Source organism: Parasteatoda tepidariorum, chromosome 7 (genome assembly GCF_043381705.1).
Source record: "Parasteatoda tepidariorum isolate YZ-2023 chromosome 7, CAS_Ptep_4.0, whole genome shotgun sequence".
NCBI classification, from domain to species: domain Eukaryota; kingdom Metazoa; phylum Arthropoda; class Arachnida; order Araneae; family Theridiidae; genus Parasteatoda; species Parasteatoda tepidariorum.
Window position 1 is genome coordinate 76,756,799 of NC_092210.1, and position 19,467 is coordinate 76,776,265.

The window sequence follows — 19,467 nt, forward strand, 5'->3', positions numbered from 1 at the left end:
AAGTCCTTGAATTTCAATCTCATCATAGATTGGGAACCCTGTGAGCTGGATTCAGTGGAAATGATTCATGCATTCTTATGTGCAACTCTGTTTCATTTCGCAAGGGATCCTCAATTTCAGGCTTCCTTTTCCGCCCTCTGAAATCTAAATAAATCTCTCGAAACATTGCCATATTTTTTTCCTTAATAGCAAATTAAAATTTTATTTCTCTTGTTAATTTGATCGTTGATGCAGCGCCATCTTCTCTGGTAAGCTAATTTCCTCTCTCAGTACTATATTTATAGATCAGTGCGATAATCTTTGAATTTGACTTTGGAACCATTCACTAATTAAGTGTTTTCATGTGGTCCCCAGAACAGTCAAGAATAACAAAGCTTTATCACCTCAAAATTTCCATCTTTTTATTCATTTAAAGATAAGAACTAATTAATATTTTTAAACGTAAGATTTTTAACTGAGGAGCTGTCTACTAATAGCATTTTTTTGAAAGCTTCTGTACTTTATTACTTTTGTTTACTTATTTCTTTTATTGTATTACTTTTAAAATTTTCAGAGCTCTTAATTTGTTTTATGAAAAAACTTAATATTTAGAGGCAAGATTTTAAAAAAAGTATGAAGTGACAGGCTTTCAATATTTTAAATGCAACAAGAAATCTTATGTTCAGATTTGTCATTCCAAAAAACTTTAATCTTTAATGATTTGATTTAAAAACAATTGAAACAAAAAAAAATTAAGTATCTCAGATTTGTTAAATATGAGTAACAGGGAATCATGCAATATTTTTTTCTGGCATTTAATACTCATTGTATTTACATTTCAAAATTATTTAAATTTTTTTTAATCATTTCATTAAAGAAATATTGAACCAAGTAACAAATTTTGATAAAAATAAATTAGGAGCCATTTACTAATTTACATTTGTTATATGAATTTATCAAAGTTTTCGTAATTCTTTATGTATCTTTATGAATTCGGTATGCTCAATAATATTAATCTTAATGTTTTATTGAATATGCTTTTATAAATTACCTTTTTTTAAATATAAAGAAAACACTCATTAAACTTTTTAAATTTTTGTTAAATTAGTTAGAATTTTAAATTAACTTTTTTTGATGTGTAATTAATTATTAATTTTAAAAAAATAGATTGAGCCACACAATACTGGCTGTATTTAAAATTGTGTGTAAATTGTTTTTGTGGTGACTAATATAATTAATAGGGCTGATTGTGTTCTGGAAAAATCCGGATTTTTCGCTAACCGTGATCCGGAAGTTTCCGGAGATCGAAGGTTCAGACGTTTCAATAAATCATTGATCACAAAAGTTTCCGGAAATCAAATTTTCGAAGGTGGAATTTAAAAACCCAGATTATTTTATTTGTTTGTAAGGGAGAGCCAGATATTGTATAAGCTTATATTCAAAATTAATACTTAATTTTTTATCAGTAAATAATTATTGTAATCATAAACTCAAGAGAGAAAGACATATTTGTAAATTTCAATTACTTCTCCAGGCAGGGCCGGATTAACCTATAGGCACGTGTCTAGGGCCTACGAAATTCAGGGGCCTACGAAAAACTTGGGAGAAAAAAATTTTAAAAAAAAATCAAACGTAGTGGAATCAGAAAAACAGTTTTGTTTTTCTGATTCCACTGCGTTTGATTTTTTTTTCTCTTCGCGATAAATTTCGCACTCAATAAATTCTTTTTATTCATAAATTTTATCATTAGGTTTTTTTTTTAAAAAAAAATTCCGTTGATCTTGCCTTGTTCCGGGTTTTAATATTTATGCTAGTGCCTTTTTTAACTATCGTTTCGGTTCGATAATTTTCAAGTGTTTTGATTTAGATTAATAAGTTTTCCTTTTATTTTATTGTCCCCCCCCCCGTTTAATTAGGTATGAAATATATTGCGTTATTTAACCATTGGTTTTGTTTATATAAGTTAATTTAGGAATTGTAATTATTTTTAAAAAATAAATATGAGAATTTTGTATTTTTTAAACTTGTTTTTCTTGTCTAAACTTGTAAATTTTTTATTCTTTTGAATGTTATATTTCTACCATTTTTTTTTTCTCTTTAAAGTTAGGAGTACCTTTCTTTTTTCTCTTACTTTATGCATTACACTTGTCGGTATTGCAGATAAAGTTCGGTAAACAAATTCGTAAATTAAAATCCATATTAATAAAAGTGTAAAAAAAAAAATATGCAAGAAAATTTCAGCATATATTTCGAAAAGAGGGGAGGAGTGGGGGAAGGAGGGGAGGGCCCAAAAACGGCTATGCCTAGGGCCTACGAAAGGTATAATCCAGCTCTGTGCCTAGGGCCTACGAAAGGTATAATCCGGCTCTGTCTCCAGGGCATCATTGGTATGTGTAAATGGTATAGGTATGTGCAAAATTTTAAATATGTTCTAAGTAAACTAAGAAATATTGAGAAAAAAGAAAAAACCTTGTTTAGATTTTTTTCGATTTAAACTTTGTTTTTTTTTTTAACTCGAGATATTTTCCGGAATTTTGACTTGGGCTCACAATCACCCCTGAATTAAGAAAAGAATTTGTCAGAAATTGGTTATTTTATCATGATCACGTTAAGTCTGAAAATTATTTGAAACACAGTGTTTTGCAATTTCAGTTGTTTTATATTAAAGGAATAGTGAGGTTTACGAGAAATATTTTATAATTAGAAATTCTTCCGTTTTAAATGTTTTACTTTAATAAGTTTCTTTGCCCATGATTTAAATATGAAAAATCAATTTGTAATTACTTTTTAGTAACTTTTTGTTGAAATTCTGTTCTAGTATTTGTCTATTGGTACTAACATTTATTTTATGTATATAAGTTCTTTTTTAAGATAAATATTATTTTGCAATAAATTACAAATGATAAATAATTTAACTGCAACTTTTATTCATTTTTAGGTTTGTGCTATTTTATGGTCTAAAGAATATAAAGAGTTAATATCAGGACATGGATTTGCAAATAATGAATTAATAATATGGAAATACCCATCAATGGCAAAAGTAGCTGAACTGATTGGTAACTATCTTTTTCTCTTTATAATTGCATTTTGTAGTACATAAAATCTTGTTATAACCCATGTCAAAGAGATCGTGGGTTCGATCCCTGTTGGCTGAAGTATATGATGTCTGATGCACGTTAAATTTAACGGGTCATAAAGTCCTCCATGTTCCTATAACACATCAAAACCTCTGGGGGTACTTCCTTTCTTTTTGGTTGGGATCAAAATTACAAGGATATGGAGTTTAACATTGCTAGTCATAATCCCAGAATTGGGTAGGCTGTTCTACGACTGTTATAAAACTGAAAATATAACTTGTAAAGAGGTATGGTGGCTCAGGGGATAGAGCATTCGTCGCCAAATGAGGTGACCCAGAATAGAATCCCAGCCATGACTGGTCTATACCAATTTTGCCCCCGGCTTGCCGACCACAGTGCTGACTTAAAATATCATCATTAGTTGATGGATAATAGGTTAAGAGTCCCCGTGCCGTCAGACTAATCGTAGGCGGTTTTCATGGTTCCTTTTCCATGTAATGCAAGTGTGGATTAGTTCCATAAAAAAAGGCCACCACAACTCCCTATACTTGATCTTCGAATTCCCTTGTCTTCTGGATTAGGTTCAAAATTACAGGGCTATAGACTTGAACATTCGTAAATTCAAAATTTGGTCGGCTGTTCAACGACGGTTATAAAATAAAATATGACTTGCAATGGCAAGGTGGCTTCAGGGGATAGAGCATTTGCCTCCCAATGAAGTAACACTGGTTCGAACCCCAGCAATGGCTGGTCGATTTGAATTCTGCATGTGGCTCTAACTGGCCACAGTGCTAATGTAAAATAGCTTCAGTGGTAGATGGAATGTGTGTTGGATTACCCTTGCAGTCAGGCTTACTTTCAGAAGTTTTCCTCTCCATGTTACTGAAATGCGGATTAGTTCCATCGAAAAGTCCTTCTCCCAATCAGGGAACACAGTCCTATTTCTCTTATTATTTTGGCACCCCTCCTTTTTCTTATTTTCGTAAAAATCATGTCATTTCTGCTATTCCCCCTTTGAACATAATAACATCCTAGGAAACGGAAGTAAGTATGGTCACTGCACCTGATTTTCAATTTATTCCTTTCAATAGGGTGTGAGGATGGGGCAGAACGTTTTAGAACATGAATTCTTTTTAGAACGTCAGATTCTGTATCTGCTTGCCCATTCGTGTTCAACTGGAGCGGAGGGAAATAAAATCTTACATCATTAGAAGAATAAGATTGTGATACACGCGTTTCCTTCTCATTTCAATTAAGGTTTTAGCAAAATGTTGAAACCCAAGTTAAACTCTAGATAGTATTAATAATCCTATACCAGAATTACGGTGACATTGTCACTGAACGTTAGAGGTTTTGCAGAAAGAATTTTCCTTTGGGAAGTTAAAAAATAGAAATTTTCGAACGATTTTTATTTCATCCTAGAATTATATTCAAAAGATGCCTTAATTGTGGTCGGAAAGAAATGCTTGTGATTCTTTACTTCTCATTTGAGAATGAGAATAATGAAATGAGAATGAGAATAATGAAAAATAAAGAAGAAATGAGAGAATAATGAAATGAGAGAAATAAAGAAGAATGAAGTAAAAAATTGTGTTTTTTATTTTCTTGAGAAAAGATTTTTTTCCCCCATCGAGAGATATATTTAAATGTCTATCTCAAACATAGTACGATAAAGAAACTCGTAATTTTTCTATTTTCATTTGTTAATAATGAGAAATAAAGAATAAGTCAAAGATTTTGGTTTTCTTTTTTGTGGAAATTTTCGAAACATATTTTTCCTTCTGTAAAACTAGTTTCAAAAGATGCTTTTCTTGCTCATCAAAGGGGAAAAGAAATCTTCCTGATTTTTCTATTCTTATTTGAGAATAAGAAAAATTCAATAATGCTTCGGCTAAAATTTCAATTAGACAATACAAAAAAAAATTTGAAAATCTGAAATTGCGAAAGTTTAAAAGATAGTTTGCCCTAGAAATCTTGTTATTTTTCTTTTTTTTCCATTTTTATAAAGAACTCTATATTGTACATTTTAATAAAATTTGACTGTGAGTGAGTGATTTGTTACAAAATAATTAATTAATCCATGTGATAAATTTTCCTTCCTTTTTTTAATTTGGTTGGAATATTTTTACCGAATTGGGTTCAAAATTACAAGGCTACGGAATTGAATATTGATTGGCTGTTCAACGACGGTTATAAAATTTAAAAAATAACTTGTAGAAAAATTCTAAATTATGTAATGTTGAAGCTGTCGTACTTTTATATCTCAATACCAAACATTTCATTTGGTATTCAGAGTTTAATGGTGAGTTATTACATTGCATAGGGGAAGAAAAAAAAATTGATATCAGTTATTTTTTTGCAGGTCATAAATCTAGAATTTTGAATTTGGCTATGAGTCCTGATGGAAAAACTGTTGTTTCTGCTGGTGCTGATGAAACTCTGAGGCTTTGGAATTGCTTTGCTTCGGATCCAAAGAAGAAAAAATCTGGCCCTACATCCTCTTCAAACAAAAGTGAAATGATGAAATTTACTATTCGATAAGTTTCTTGTAACGTTGTATTATGTCATGTCTAGAACTGTGTGTAGTGTAAATTTGACTTTTATATTTGTACAACATTTTTGAATTTTAAAATTTATAATAAACTATAATGAATATTTAAAGTGCAGTTTGATTTTATGTAAATTACTAATCAACTTAAGTCAAAAGTTGGAAATTTTTCAGAACCAGAGGCTGTTTTGGAATGGAACAGCCTTTTGTTTTTATTAAATTACATCAAGGTAACTATTTTTTATTCAATATCTTGAACATAATGAAAAATGAGCAGATAAAATTACATCTACTCAATAAATTTAATTGAATCAATGAGGTCTTTATGAGTAATCGGAAATGTAAATTTCAAGAATGTTCTTGTGGGATGAACTGACACTGACCAAATTTTCACATTAAAAAAAAAAACCTAAAATATTTAGTAGGAGCTGCAATTTTTTAGCTGTGGTTGTGTTCAAGTGTACAGGGTATTTAGACCCCTTCCTAGACCTTGTAAAATCAATTAAAAAAAGGTAAATTAGTGGTTATAAATTATCATTCAATGACAAATGTAATTGTAAGTTAGAAATGGAAAAGTAGCTTATATTTTTTGTAATGTTTGAAATTTGATGAATTAGGCAAAAGTTAGACAAAGCTAGATAAGTGGATAAAAAAAAAAACGGGGACATCCTCTGCATTTTTTTTAAAAACTAGATTAATACATTAATTGCAGACTGTCACCATGTTATTTGAAGATGGACATATGGCATAAGGCAAAAACATTTCAAAAAGGAAAAGTTTTGAATTTTTATCGCTCGAAAATATAATATTTATAAGCTGATCATCTGATAATAGCAGTTTATAAATACTGTAACTTTAATACTAATTTCTGCAATAAAATTATCAAAAATTTAGTTTTTTCGCAATTGTCTAGAGTTAAAAAAATTTGCAATAATGTTGAATGTTTTCAGGAGGTTGTGAATAATTGAGAAATAATGATTTTCCTTATAATTATTGTAATGTTAAATTTTTGATTAAAAAAATGATTGAGGAATAACAGTTTATTATTTCTTTTAACAGGGCGAAATTAGTCTTGACTGAGCAGCCACAGTTAAGCATTATATTAATCTGTTACGCAATCTTTACCTATCCTATCCTTTATTTCTCCCTACTGAGCATTTCAGTAGAGGGCGTTGTTTTTCTTTTATTTCAAATGTTTCTTTTACATTGAGTTAGTTTCATGAAATTGCTGTTTGACCAGTTTACTGTGAGTTCTTGTATTTTCATTTTTGTATTATATACTCAAGATTTTGTTTGATTTTATGTATTTCGTCCTGGACTTTTTTAAAACCTTCGGGGTACTGAGGGAGCTAATTTTGACATTTGTCTGGCTCTCTCAGTAGAAAAGGTTTTGTTCCATGGCTTCTGGAGCTGGTATCCCTTGAAGTCGTTGTCTCCGGTGGCCATATTTTTTCCCCATTGTTTTCTTTTTTCTTTATTGCTTCAATTATTCTTTCTTTTGAAAATTCTGCTGCGCTGCGCGCTTCTTTCAAAGTAAGTTCTGTAATTATACAATTAAATATTTTGTATTCATTTACTTGTCATAAAGCAAAATGTTTTTTAGATTTGAAATCAGCATAAAACTTTATTAGAAGAGGTAAACAATAGAAAAATGTATTTACCTAAAAAAGTAAAAAGAAAAGAAAAAAAAGTTGCTATAACGAAAAGTTAGAAATTTTTAACTTGTTATAAACACACATTGTTTGTTCTTTAATATTAGTAGTTTGACAGTGATTTGGGAACTTGTAATAATAAGTTTCTTGCACCATGCAGCATACGTTGAATCAAACTTACTGTAATGAAACTTACTGTTTTGTAATACTTCACATATTTTACGTTTTGTTGTGTTTAAAAGAAGAGCATCACAATCAAATCCATATAAATTGAAATTTTAATGACAGTTAAAATCTTTTTAAAATGAACATCAAAACTTTTACATAAATTTATAACAATTAACTAACAGATATGAGAAAATTTACAACATAGATGAAATGTTTTAGATACACAAATTATGATTAAACTCAATATAATTTGTCAGTTACTTTAAAATTACAAAAATATTTTTTAGATTCAGACATACGTTTGAAGCTAGAATATCTATGTATAAGTAAGGATAAAAATGAGTATTTACAAAAAATCAGAATATTTCAATAAAATAAACAACATATTTTAACACACTACATGAAGTTAGATTTGAAATATTTAGTATATTCCTATTTACAGATTGCTTAAAATATATATTTTGAGTAATGGAAGCTCATTGAGCTGCAGCTATATCATTTTGTTGAGGATCGTTTAATACCACAGGATTTTGGGCAGATTCAGAGTTTTCCTTAGGAGAAGAAGATAGTGTAACTACACTGTGGCAAAGTGGGCATTTATCTTGGACATAAAGCCATTTTCTTAAGCATGTCCTGTGAAAATAATGCTGACAAGGAGTAACACAGGCAGCAGTCATAATTCCAAAACAAATGGAACAGACATCATCAAGAAGAGTAAGTTGTTCACTTGTAGCAGACGGTAAAGATTTTGCCTTCTTGGAAGCTTCTCTTCTCAGCAAAAAGCTTTTCCATCCAGTCTGAAGGCGTTGCCAAACATTAAAATAACAATGAATGAGCAAGATGGAAGCATTAATCCAATTCCATTTTCCGGAGGTGGATTCCCAAAGACCCATACCCACAACAAATATTGCAACAAAAAACTCAAGTACTTTGGTTACTGCACGTGTGTAGTAAACTATATCATCTAAATTTTCCCATGGTTCATATCTTGCAGAATCATAAAGAAACAGAGAATGTACAACAAGTAAATCAAGCACTTGTACAGAAGTTAAAGTGCAACTGGATAAAACAACCATCATCCAGAAATCAATCGGAAATACTGCCGATAGAACCTTAGTGAGATAAAGGGGGAAAATTAAAAGAGCAAAACACAAACTAAGTGCTCGAAAATGGCGCCAAAGGCTACGGCTTCGGGAAGCACTGAGGCCCAACACAACAGGTTCGGCAATTTCTAGCATTGATTGAAGTAAAGAAGAGAGAACAATAAACAATATTATTGTCAAGACAGCCATTCTTGCACGCATTTTCATTTCTATTAATCCAGTTTGAAAAGAAAGCAGCATTAGAGTTAGGCCTTCAGTCCAGCCACTGTGCATTGGATTATCATGGAAAAAGGCGGAGTATCCTTGGAGGTATGCCCTGGTTGAACACAATATAAAGAAAGATAAATATGATACACTCACAGAAGTGGCAACAAGTGTGACTGGACTGGCACAAATTGAACTAATGGTAGTTAGTATTATTAGATACCATTCATTACTCCAAGCCATCCTGTCCATTTGGTACATTGTACCAATAAGCTTTACAAAAAATTCGATCAGCCAAAATAGCGCAAAATGAGTAGGTACAAACAGTTTATTCCACAAAATAATGAATAATCTACCAAGTCCAAAGGTTTCTGTCACTGTAACTGCATCTAAATAAGCTAGTTTGGCACAATCAACAATGGTTGGAATTTGGTACGTTATATACAGAAAGACATTAAATCCAGTTACAGCAGTACCAAAATTATGGAAGAAAGGAAGAGTATTTATTGGCAAGTTTCCAAGACATGCAATAACTGGAAGAGCATACACAAGAACTATTGGTGGAATAAAGAGCCTTGGGCCTTTCAACAAGTATGCAATTAATCCACCCATAAAACAATGAAATCCTATTGTCACCAATTGTCTCCTTAAAAAGTATGGATCCTCTTCCTTGTTTTCAATCCTGTTGCTTTCAGTTTCAATGTATACACTGGATACAGCATGGCAACTTATTATTATCACACCACTAACGAAATGGGAATATAATGCTTGAACATGTCTCAAAGGCAGCAGCAACAAAAGAAACCCATGTAAAAGAACTGCAAAATAAAAGCAATGTTTCAAAGATAGTAAGAAATATCTTGGATTAATAAAAATTTATTTTTATTTATTAAAATTGGAAGCTTTAAAATGAGCAAAAACAAAAGCAAATTTATAGGTAGAACAGAAAATATGTACCAAAGAAAGTTGATATTAACTGGAAAATAATTTTAATGCATAATCTGATATCTTATTTAAAACTATAAAGAAACTCAAGCATGAGCTTAACTAGGATAAGAGGTTCTAGAAGAAAGGTATCTTACTTGATTTCTTTGTTTTTTGCTTGGTCTACCTATGATTTCAAAACCTGCATTTCTTATTTAGTATACCCGTAAAACTAATAGAAAGCCAAAATTTTTGTTTGGTTATTTTAAATTTATAAAATCAAGAAATTTTCATAATAATAAATCATTATATCAATTAAGCAGAAATCTGTCAGTAGTTCTGGCTTATTCATTTAATATTTGTAAATAAAATAAATTTATTGTTTGAAGTTTTGATTATTTTAACTTCCAGCATTTGATTTACGACAACTGTTTGGATATGAGAGAAACTTGCCAAAGTTAAAGGCCTGTCTGATGCAATGAAAGCATGAGAGAGCATATTTCTAATGAGAAAGCATTGCAGGATTGAAGGAGTTGATTAGTTACCCAGATTGGCTGGTTTACCTATCATCAGGAAACTCATTCATATTTCTGAATTACTTTTAGATAATTCTGTGTTTTTCTTGAGAAGAAAATAACTATAATAATCAGTCTATAATGAGGCAGTTTTTTTTAATCATTTTAACTGATATGCATTAATTTCCCACTGTGTCACTTGCTGTTTATTTATTAGAAATAGAAACAATCTTTTCTAGTGTTGATAAAAAAATTATTTTTTAATCAGTCTCTCAGCCATTGATTGTTTCAATGACCAGTTTCTTGATTGGAGAGTTCTTAAATCTTTTAAGACACGTAAAAAGGGATGAAAAATATTAAATTTGATTTATTTATTTGATATACATCTAAATAAAAGATAAATTTTGTTTTTTAAGAATAAAAATTTCAACTTTAAAAGTACACATAAAGAAGTGCTCCACTGAAACAGTCAGTGAAGATCTTGTTCACATGGCTGGTTGGGAAGCTGGGGGATGTGAGTTCGATCTTGGAGTGCACAAAATGATCAGCATGTTTACGCAGAAAGGTTGCCCTTTAAATCTGCCAGGAAAGTCCTCTCATTGGTCGTAGTGTAGAAGTTTGGAGAGCTGTCCATCTAATCTGGCCAAGGTTAAAATTATGTGGCCTTTCTACCATGGCCGTTAAAAGATAGAGCTCTAGAAAAGGGGCTAGGTGCTGGGCTATGATTAGGTGGTGTATGCACATTAGTTTAACTAATCTTAAAGTCGTTTTCTCAACAAAAAAAAAAAATAATCATTCATATTTTTTTAAATTTATATATTCAATAGGCATAGGCATTTTACTTTAGGATTCTTATTATTTTCTTTATCATACGAATAATTTATAAACAGCTTTTTCATATGCATGCATGGAACTAAAATAAGTACATAGGCTGGGTACATCATGGCATTTAATTTCTGTCAAAGGGTAACAAATTGGACCACACCCATAATTCTGATTGTAAAACAAAACAGATCTATCAGACTATGTGCTGATTACTATAAATAAAAGTATAAAAATACCCACACTCTTGAACTGAAGATATTTTTGCATAAGTTAGTGATAGGGTATTTTCTAAAGTTGACTTCAGCTCAGCTTATTTGCAAATGAAGGTTGAAATAGAAAATCAGAAACTGTTAACCATGAATACAGAAAAAGATCTTTTTTAGAAAAATTAATGATTCAGAGAAAAAAAACAAAAAGTGGTGCATCAATATAGGTATGTTTAATGTAGCAAAACTGTTTTTGTCATCACTTTAACGTTAATGTTACTAATCTACATCAGTTTTTAGTATGCTTACATGACTTTTATTTTAAATTAGGCAGTGATAAATGAAATAAAGCAAAGAATTATTAATCCCGGCTTCTAATAAATTAGTAATAAAATAGTTTGGATAGAACTTTTTTTCATTCTGAAAATGCCTCTCCCCTAGTTCAGGTTTTTCCACGAAGCTTTTCAATTAATACAGCTAAAAAAATTTAAATTTTTTTATTTAATATTATCTGCTGCCCTTTTCGGTGGGTTTACGTTATTGAAGTAAGCAATATTCGTTTTTTTGTAATTCATCCCATTAGAATAAAGACAAAATGTATTTAGATATGCTATTATAGTATGATGTTTTTAATCACGGCCAACTCATGATGGCAAAAATTTACGATGCAATCTTCTCCAGTACATATTCCTTTTGAGGCACCATTAAACTCTTACTGCTAAAGTATTGATGTTAAAACTGCTTAGCCTTGGTACTGTTTTAATAGTCATCAAATATATCAATATAATATTTTACACCTATATTAGTATATTTGGTACTTATTACATAATCCTTGAACATTTCAGTTTTGGGAAAAATACATTTGCCAGCAAACGAAAGAAAATTTTTGAGTTTTTTTTACTTAAAAAAAGAAAGAATTCTTTTAAGAACTTGATAAGAATTTTGGAGCATGACCATTTCTCTATCTGACCTTTAATTTACTATAACTAGTGGTGGAACAAAGTTCTTTTCATTTTAATGTATTAAATTATTAATACACTATCTTTGCTATAACTGAAAAAATATTTTCTGAAACTACCGAAAACCAGTTGTAGAATTCTTATCAAATCTACACCAATTACCATAATACCAGCTGTACATATTATTGTCAGTAGTAGACAGTAATTACTCGTCATCTGTAAATGGCGATTTTCTACTGTTTTTCAAAATTAATTTCCCATTAACTTTGCTTTTTAGAACATAAGTTATTTTCTTATTTCAATTAATACATAAGAAACCAACATATATGAATGAATATATAAATAATTTTTTTTTCAATGACTTTTGTTTTTGAATAATTAATTTATTAGAATTGAGCTTAAAAAAATTATTAAAATTAAAAAAAGACAAAAAAAAACACGGTGTTATCTTATGAATATGTGAAAAATTGAATCGCCTACAGTTAAATTTAAAACAATGGTTAACGCTTAACCAATCAGAAAATTCTTTTTCGTTTTGCTCTCATCCCGCTCGAATGGTTCGTTGTAGAATGTTCTAATATTGACAGTGACCTTGCTTCAAACTATCTGTAGGGTGATTCCACAGTATTGTGCATGTTGCGGACATGACATTTACAAAGTTTAATTACTCATAATTAAATAAATTGAGCTAGGTAACTGGTATCTGTCTCATAAAATTCAGGAGACATGTGATCTATTAACCCAATGCATATTTAAAAATAAAAATGAATTTAAACAGCTTTAAAATAAAAATTTGAAGCGTTGCGGACATGACGCAGAAAAAGATGGTTTTTAGAATGTTTTTCTACATTTACCAAAATCTCTGAATTTTATGAAATAAATTACAACTTTTTTTTAGGTAACATTTCAATGTATATTTATATAAAAGAAATTACAAGAATTTTGAAGACATAAAATTAATTTAATTGCAAATTACGAAATTAAAAACAATATGTACGTTGCGGACATGACAGAAAGTTTTTCATTATAAATAACCTTCTTGATAATGTCATATATCATTGGAATATTATATATTTCTTTTGTTAAATAAAATATTGAGTGAATCAGGATTGTTAAATAATTTTTCTTTTAATATTTTAAATTTTTGAACTTTATAAAAAAAAAATTTATTATAAAATTAATTAGTTAAGAATTTAGTTAAAAGATGTCTAAAGAATCACATTACAATTTATTTATTATATTATTTATCTTTAAAGCTAGTTCTGAATTGTATGAAAAAAACTGTGCAGAATGATCAGGTGAAGGATCGCATGGCAAAGGGCATAAGTATAAGTCGATTGAAATTGTTTCAAATTGCGGTTTTTTCCAAATAATTAAACTTGTTTATAGCTACGGGTTTGAAGTGGTATTTAAGTGTAATAGTTTTCTTGCTTGTAGAAATTATTTCGCCTGGCCACCAATAGTTATCAAACAATATGGCTATCCACGGGCCTTCTTCTAAAACTGTAACTGGTGTTAAAGCTTGTTGTTGTGAAGCTATGGCAAGATTTGAAGGCAGTTTAGTAAATATTTGAGCTAGGTGCATAATTGAGGGACTAGAGAAAGGAGAATTTAAAGAAAATTCAACTGAATTAAGTGTTATAGGTGAGATGAAGTGCAATAATCTCGTATTTGAGATCGATTTGCAGAGACTATAACGGTCTTTCAACATTGATGCCTCATGATCGACAGTATCTTTGCCTACATACATAATTTTTATATTCCCACCTGAAATTTTACAAGCCACTTCAAAAAACGATTTTGCGTCAGCGGCAACTTCTCTGCCTTGCAATACAGCTCTCCAAACTACATTTTTGATAGTGCCACTTATTCCATCAACGGCACCTTTCCCATGAGCTGTTTCGAAGATTGATCAGTCGGCATCAATGTTGAAATCTTCTTTGTGACTAGTCACATTTGCAAACATAAATCGATTTTTGAATTGACTGGCAGCTCCATCAAACCAGTAATGTACTTTTTTTTGTTCCATTAGATGAGATAAATTTTTTTATTAAAAACTTGCAAGCTATCTTTATTGTGTGAATGGTCATCAGAGATAATGGCACAGGACTGATGGTTTTAAGAATTATTTCTATCATCCTTGAAATATGTTACACAAGTGTACACTCTTGATTTCTCGATCGTGTTTTACCGTATAGTTCTCAGTAAAGTCAATATGCATTATGATTTCATTATCTGAAAGATTTTCTTTTAAATGACGAAATTCAAAATGTTGTTTGTAAACATTATAGATGTGTATTGCAAATTATTGCAGCTGATATCCTATTTCTTCTTTTCCACTACCTAAATCAGTAACGATTTCTTTTTTAACTGTGAAACCTTGTTCATTTTGTTGCCACTGATGAAATTTGACGATGTTGTCTAATTTTTTGTTCTCATATTTTTTCATCTAAATATTTTTCGACACTGCAATCTTGACAGGACCTGTCTATGCAGTCGATATGTTAATCATCAAAATTAAACACACTTTCTTTTGCAATTGTTTCCGATTTTTTCAGAAGATCAGGACAGAGAGCTCCGATTCCTGAAAGAATCATAGAAATGTTTTCGTGATATATATACATACAAACTTCTTGGTCTTTCTTTCCAGGTGGAAGAACATACTTATGACGAAGCTCATGAAATTAAGTTTTCCCAATATTTAAATCAGAATTTTCTTTCAAAAATAACTCATACGCTTCTCGAATGCTCATCAGTAAATAACGCTTTTGATGTATTTCTCTTCCTTTAGGTGTCTTTATGGATATCACTTCTTTTTTTCCAGGGCACATACGGCTGTCATCTCAAACAAAAAATTGTTTTACTTTTATTTCAGTTTCCGCTGGTAATTTATCACTCCTTGTTTTTCGAATAATAGTCAATTCTGTCTTCATCTTTCAATTTTGGTCTTCTCAGTCTGGACCTTTCTGCACTTGTTAATAGCATTAGAAATTTTATAGTTTTACCAACTTAGTTTAGAATTCTATAATCTATTTCAAGTTTCATAAATTTTAATTAATTATATAATAATCAAATAAATCAGCTAGTAAAAATTAAATCCTTTAAAAACTTAATAGAAAAATTTAATTTAATAGAAAGCATCTGCATATAAACAAGTGCTAAAACTAAATAATTTTGAAAATAATGTTCTATTTTAAACTATGTTCTATTCTAATTAATATTCTATTAACTGTTTTGTTGCCATTATTACTAACATAATTTAGAGCAAATAAAAATGTTGCCATAATTCAAATGTTTAAATTTAAAAAATATATATTTTTTGATAAATGTAGAATTTAGACATGTTTTAAGCAAAGTAATTGGTCAGTGTAATTGGTGATTAAGAAAATAAATGGCAACAAAGCAAATTTTATAAGTTTTATAGTTTGTGATAGGAATTTCAAGCTTAAATGCTAAATAAAAGTAATCAAAATTGTATTTTGCAACTTGTCATGTCTGCAACGTTGCGGACATGACCAATTTGAAAATTCTTTAAAAAATATTAAGTAAAAAAAATTATAATTTTTTAAAAATTACAATAATGCAACACTGCAAATAGTCGAAAGAAATCCAATTTTTAAGAAAATAAATCTTTTAACTACTTTGTTTTAATAAAACTTTTCAAAAAAATCATTAAAAAGCAAAATTGTTCTATTACAAGTACCCTATATTTAAATACTGAAATTAAGAATAACGTTTTCACAGTCATTCATTATGCAAATCCAATATATCTGTTAAAATATCATGTTTAATTAAAAATATTAAATGCTGCAACTGTAATTTTATTTTTTTCCTCTCCGTCATGTCCGCAACTTTTTGACCCAATTTTTTCACATTTTATGCAATTTAAAGAATTTGCATCATTATTTCAAAAAAAACTAATTTAATATTCATAAAATACATTTAATGACCTTTAATTTTATATGTGGTTTATTAAATTTATTGGAAAATTTTTTTTAAGCATACCAGGCTACAAATAGTGTGGAATCACCCTGTATGCAAAATTTCATCAATTTCGGTTAAATGGTTTAAGAGTCTATAAAAGACACACACACAGACATTCACTTTTATATACATAGATTATTGCAGTGTACCTACCACTGCTAAGATAAAATTCAAATTCATTATATAAGATGTGTTCATTCGATTCAATTTTGGGGTACTTTTGGATACATGAAGTTTGACATTGTCGGTATTCTAGCCCCACATTGGTGACCCTTAAATGATCTAAACACGCCTACTTTGATAGATCGTCCACATTGAACAGTTGACTTGCTATTTGTGACTGCGACATTGTCATCAATACTCTGTTGCTCCTCACTCTAGATTACACAAAACTTTGGCCTGTATACATTTGACTGCAATTAGAAACACACAAGTGACGATATACACAACTGTGAACTTAATACAACTCTCCCAACCAGAGCTCAAAATCCGGTGAACTTAACACAACCCTTCTGGTTTTTTCAAGAATGGCAAGGAATCAACTAGTGATATCCATTCATTGAATTCTATCACAGATAAAATTCTGGCGGGGGAGTAATGTAGCGTAATTATCACAACAATAATACAATTTCAATTTACTAATATATAAGACGTGATAAATTGATTCTATCTTAGGATACCTACCTCCATATAGATAAAGTTTGACATTGTCTATATTCTAGCCTTATATTAATATTAAACAAATTTTAAAAATGTAAACAATACAAAAAAAAATTACCCAAATTGATGATAACACAGTCCAAAATTTGGCCAAGTTCGACAGAATGAGGAAATGACTTTGATCTATCATGTTGCCACCAATAGTCTATTATAAAAAGACCAGGCACCCTCATGATAACACCAACAGCTGCCTCCATGGTAAACATTTACCTATTTTTTCAGGCAAAAATAGGAGTAAAACTAATAAGTATAATTTTGGACGACAGGGAAAACATTGAATTTAAGATTTCAGCCAGAAGTTCAGCAAACCTAAAAAGAACAAAATAGTTCATAATAGAGCAACAATTTACTTGTTAAAATGTTAACCATCAAAGTGAGTTTATAGGCAAAGCTGTATATATAAATTTCCTAGCTACACACTACTTTCTTATTGATCAGCATAGGGAAAACCAATTTTTTACTGCAAGAGGAAAGCTTTACCAGCATAACAATATAAAAAACTCAGGAAGAATGTTCAGTTCAGAGAATTAATTTCAGTTTTAAATCACCATGATTAATATTAAACCAATAATTTTTTAATACTAGGTCATTCAATAAATACTTAGAAAATTTGAAAGATGAAGATCATACTTTTTATGAAGCATCATTCCTCACTAAACTGTTATTAAGTTCTAGCTTTACTCTTGCTCGGAGAGTTCAATATCATGGTCATTCGACTAAAAAAACTATAGTTAATATAAAAAGATGGAAAGAAATTAATTTCATACGGCTTTTTTTTTATTTTTTTAACCAACACTTTCATGTAAAAGGTTGAACAGAGAAAGAGAACAAAGACAAGGTTGAATGAAGTTCATGGCCCATTTGCCTCTGTGTTAGTGGCTATTTACCTCTGTGTTAGTGGCTTAACATCTACAAATGATGAATTTTATTCAAGAAGTTCAGCAGAAGGAATTTCGCCAAAACAATTAAATGATGGTATTGACCTGTTAAAGATGATTGTTTTAAAAAAATTCCTGAAATATGGCGGCAGGTTTCAATTTTTTGCAGAACAGCTGAGTAGCAATAATAATTTTCACACACACATGGCAGTTTAAAATATCTAATGACAAATATTGCATTATATTAACTGTATATACACTTAGGCTTTTGGTAAGGAGTTTATTATATACGAACAGATTTAAAAATGTAAGCTTTATATTAGAAAAACTCAACCTTTTATGAAATATTTTTCTAAATTTCTATTTTACACCTAAATAATCTATTAAAGAAACCTTAATTTCTACTATATGTAGGTACTATGGTTTGATTTGAAAAATAGTGGAAATTGTAAATCTATTGAGTAACTCTGCATGAGATTTGTTTTATTTTTAATAATTGATCAGACGAATAAAACTACTAAAAAGGAATATCTAAACTATACCTTCATTCTGCGCTTCGTTATAGCGTTTTATTATTATACATCTGGCCATTTAATTCTTACGATTGAACTTTTGCTATATTCAGCCAAAGCAACAACTGACTCACATATGAGTTATCAAATATTTCTGGTAGAGAACTGACGTAAACGATAAGAAATTTCTACCCTATTTTACACAAATACATTTTCAAAGATGATTCAGCGAATTAACAGAAAATCAAACGAGGTAGATGATATGTTTGACTACGATCCATCAAATTAGAGATCATTTCCTTCAAATTATTATTCGAATCAGAAATTTACAAGGACAATCTGTTTTCTCTTGCAAAGTTATGGACTTGGACCATGTCAATATTCGTGAAATTTGCGTTTATTTATTTTTCTTAGTCACGAACACAGTGACAGTTTGTGGAACCGATTTCGCAAGATGTTACAGTTAGGCACTCGGTAACCTAGTTCTAGGATCTTAAAACTTTAAAGTAAATTAAGAGATTATGTTTTGGCAACTTTCTTTGTTTTGATATAGGAATTCGATTTTTTTTTGTGTCGGAAGTGTGCAGTTTACACAATATATTAAACTATTTATTAATTTTTAATTAAATATTTAATTATAATGGGTTATACCTCTAGTTTATAAGCTTGTAACAATGTCTAAGTGGACATATGTAAAAGATCGTGCGAAGTATGGAGTCGGTAAGCTGGAAACTTAAAGCTAAAAGTTTGTTTACCTTATTTTAATATGATAATGGTTTTTAATGATATATTTTTCCTTTATTTCTTTTAAGCTGTATGCAACTTTCAGCAAAATGGAACTCATAGACTTCACTTGTTGGTGGGTGAAACCGTTTATATTTTGCAGGAAAATTCTGGTAAATAATATTTTATGTTAACTACCTTAATACTGTTTAAAATGAGAAAAATGTGTACATTGTAAATTTTCGATGTGAATCTCAAAAACAAAATGAAAAAAGTTTGGAAGGGGAGAAATTTCGCTGCAGAATAAGCGCCGAATCTTGGAAAGCGGCCTGAGATTAACTTAAAAATAAATATCGCAGAAAGGGACCAACTCGAAGGTTGTAATTCGTTGTCACCTAATATATACAACGCATATTTCCGTATCGTGATCTGTAGCACCAACTACAATCGCCATGGTGCCAAATAGATATTAAACTTGCAAATTTAAAAA

The 19,467-nt window shown here is 29.9% G+C and overlaps 3 protein-coding genes across 7 annotated transcripts in view; 2 read left to right on the forward strand and 1 right to left on the reverse strand.

Moving 5' to 3' along the window:
* Positions 1–5,717, forward strand: part of LOC107449687 (cell division cycle 20 protein fzy) — a 40,496-nt gene extending 34,779 nt beyond the window's left edge. For all 3 annotated transcript variants that reach the window (XM_071183663.1, XM_071183661.1, XM_071183662.1), the window contains exons 9-10: positions 2,918–3,035; positions 5,419–5,717. In XM_071183663.1, coding sequence (XP_071039764.1) covers positions 2,918–3,035; positions 5,419–5,597 — 297 coding nt within the window. In that variant the 3' untranslated portion in view covers positions 5,598–5,717. The remainder of the gene's footprint in view (positions 1–2,917; positions 3,036–5,418) is intronic.
* A 1,799-nt stretch (positions 5,718–7,516) lies between these two features.
* Positions 7,517–18,684, reverse strand: LOC107455670 (RING finger protein 145). Of its 2 annotated transcripts, XM_016073310.3 has the most exons (3): positions 18,285–18,684; positions 16,923–17,173; positions 7,517–9,549 (listed from the first exon to the last, which is right to left on the reverse strand). In XM_016073310.3, exons 2-3 carry the CDS (start codon positions 17,068–17,070, stop codon positions 7,901–7,903), a joined length of 1,797 nt encoding a protein of 598 aa, XP_015928796.1. In that variant the 5' UTR covers positions 17,071–17,173; positions 18,285–18,684; the 3' UTR covers positions 7,517–7,900. The 2 variants fall into 2 exon arrangements, with proteins under 2 accessions (XP_015928796.1, XP_071039761.1); XM_071183660.1 differs by lacking the exon at positions 18,285–18,684 and having other exon boundaries at positions 16,923–17,064.
* The window catches only part of LOC107455667 (myoblast city), an 83,088-nt gene continuing 82,158 nt past the window's right edge, over positions 18,538–19,467 (forward strand). For both annotated transcript variants that reach the window (XM_043057605.2, XM_071183659.1), the window contains exons 1-2: positions 18,538–18,974; positions 19,067–19,150. In XM_043057605.2, the coding sequence (XP_042913539.1) occupies positions 18,929–18,974; positions 19,067–19,150 (130 nt within the window). In that variant the 5' untranslated portion in view covers positions 18,538–18,928. The remainder of the gene's footprint in view (positions 18,975–19,066; positions 19,151–19,467) is intronic.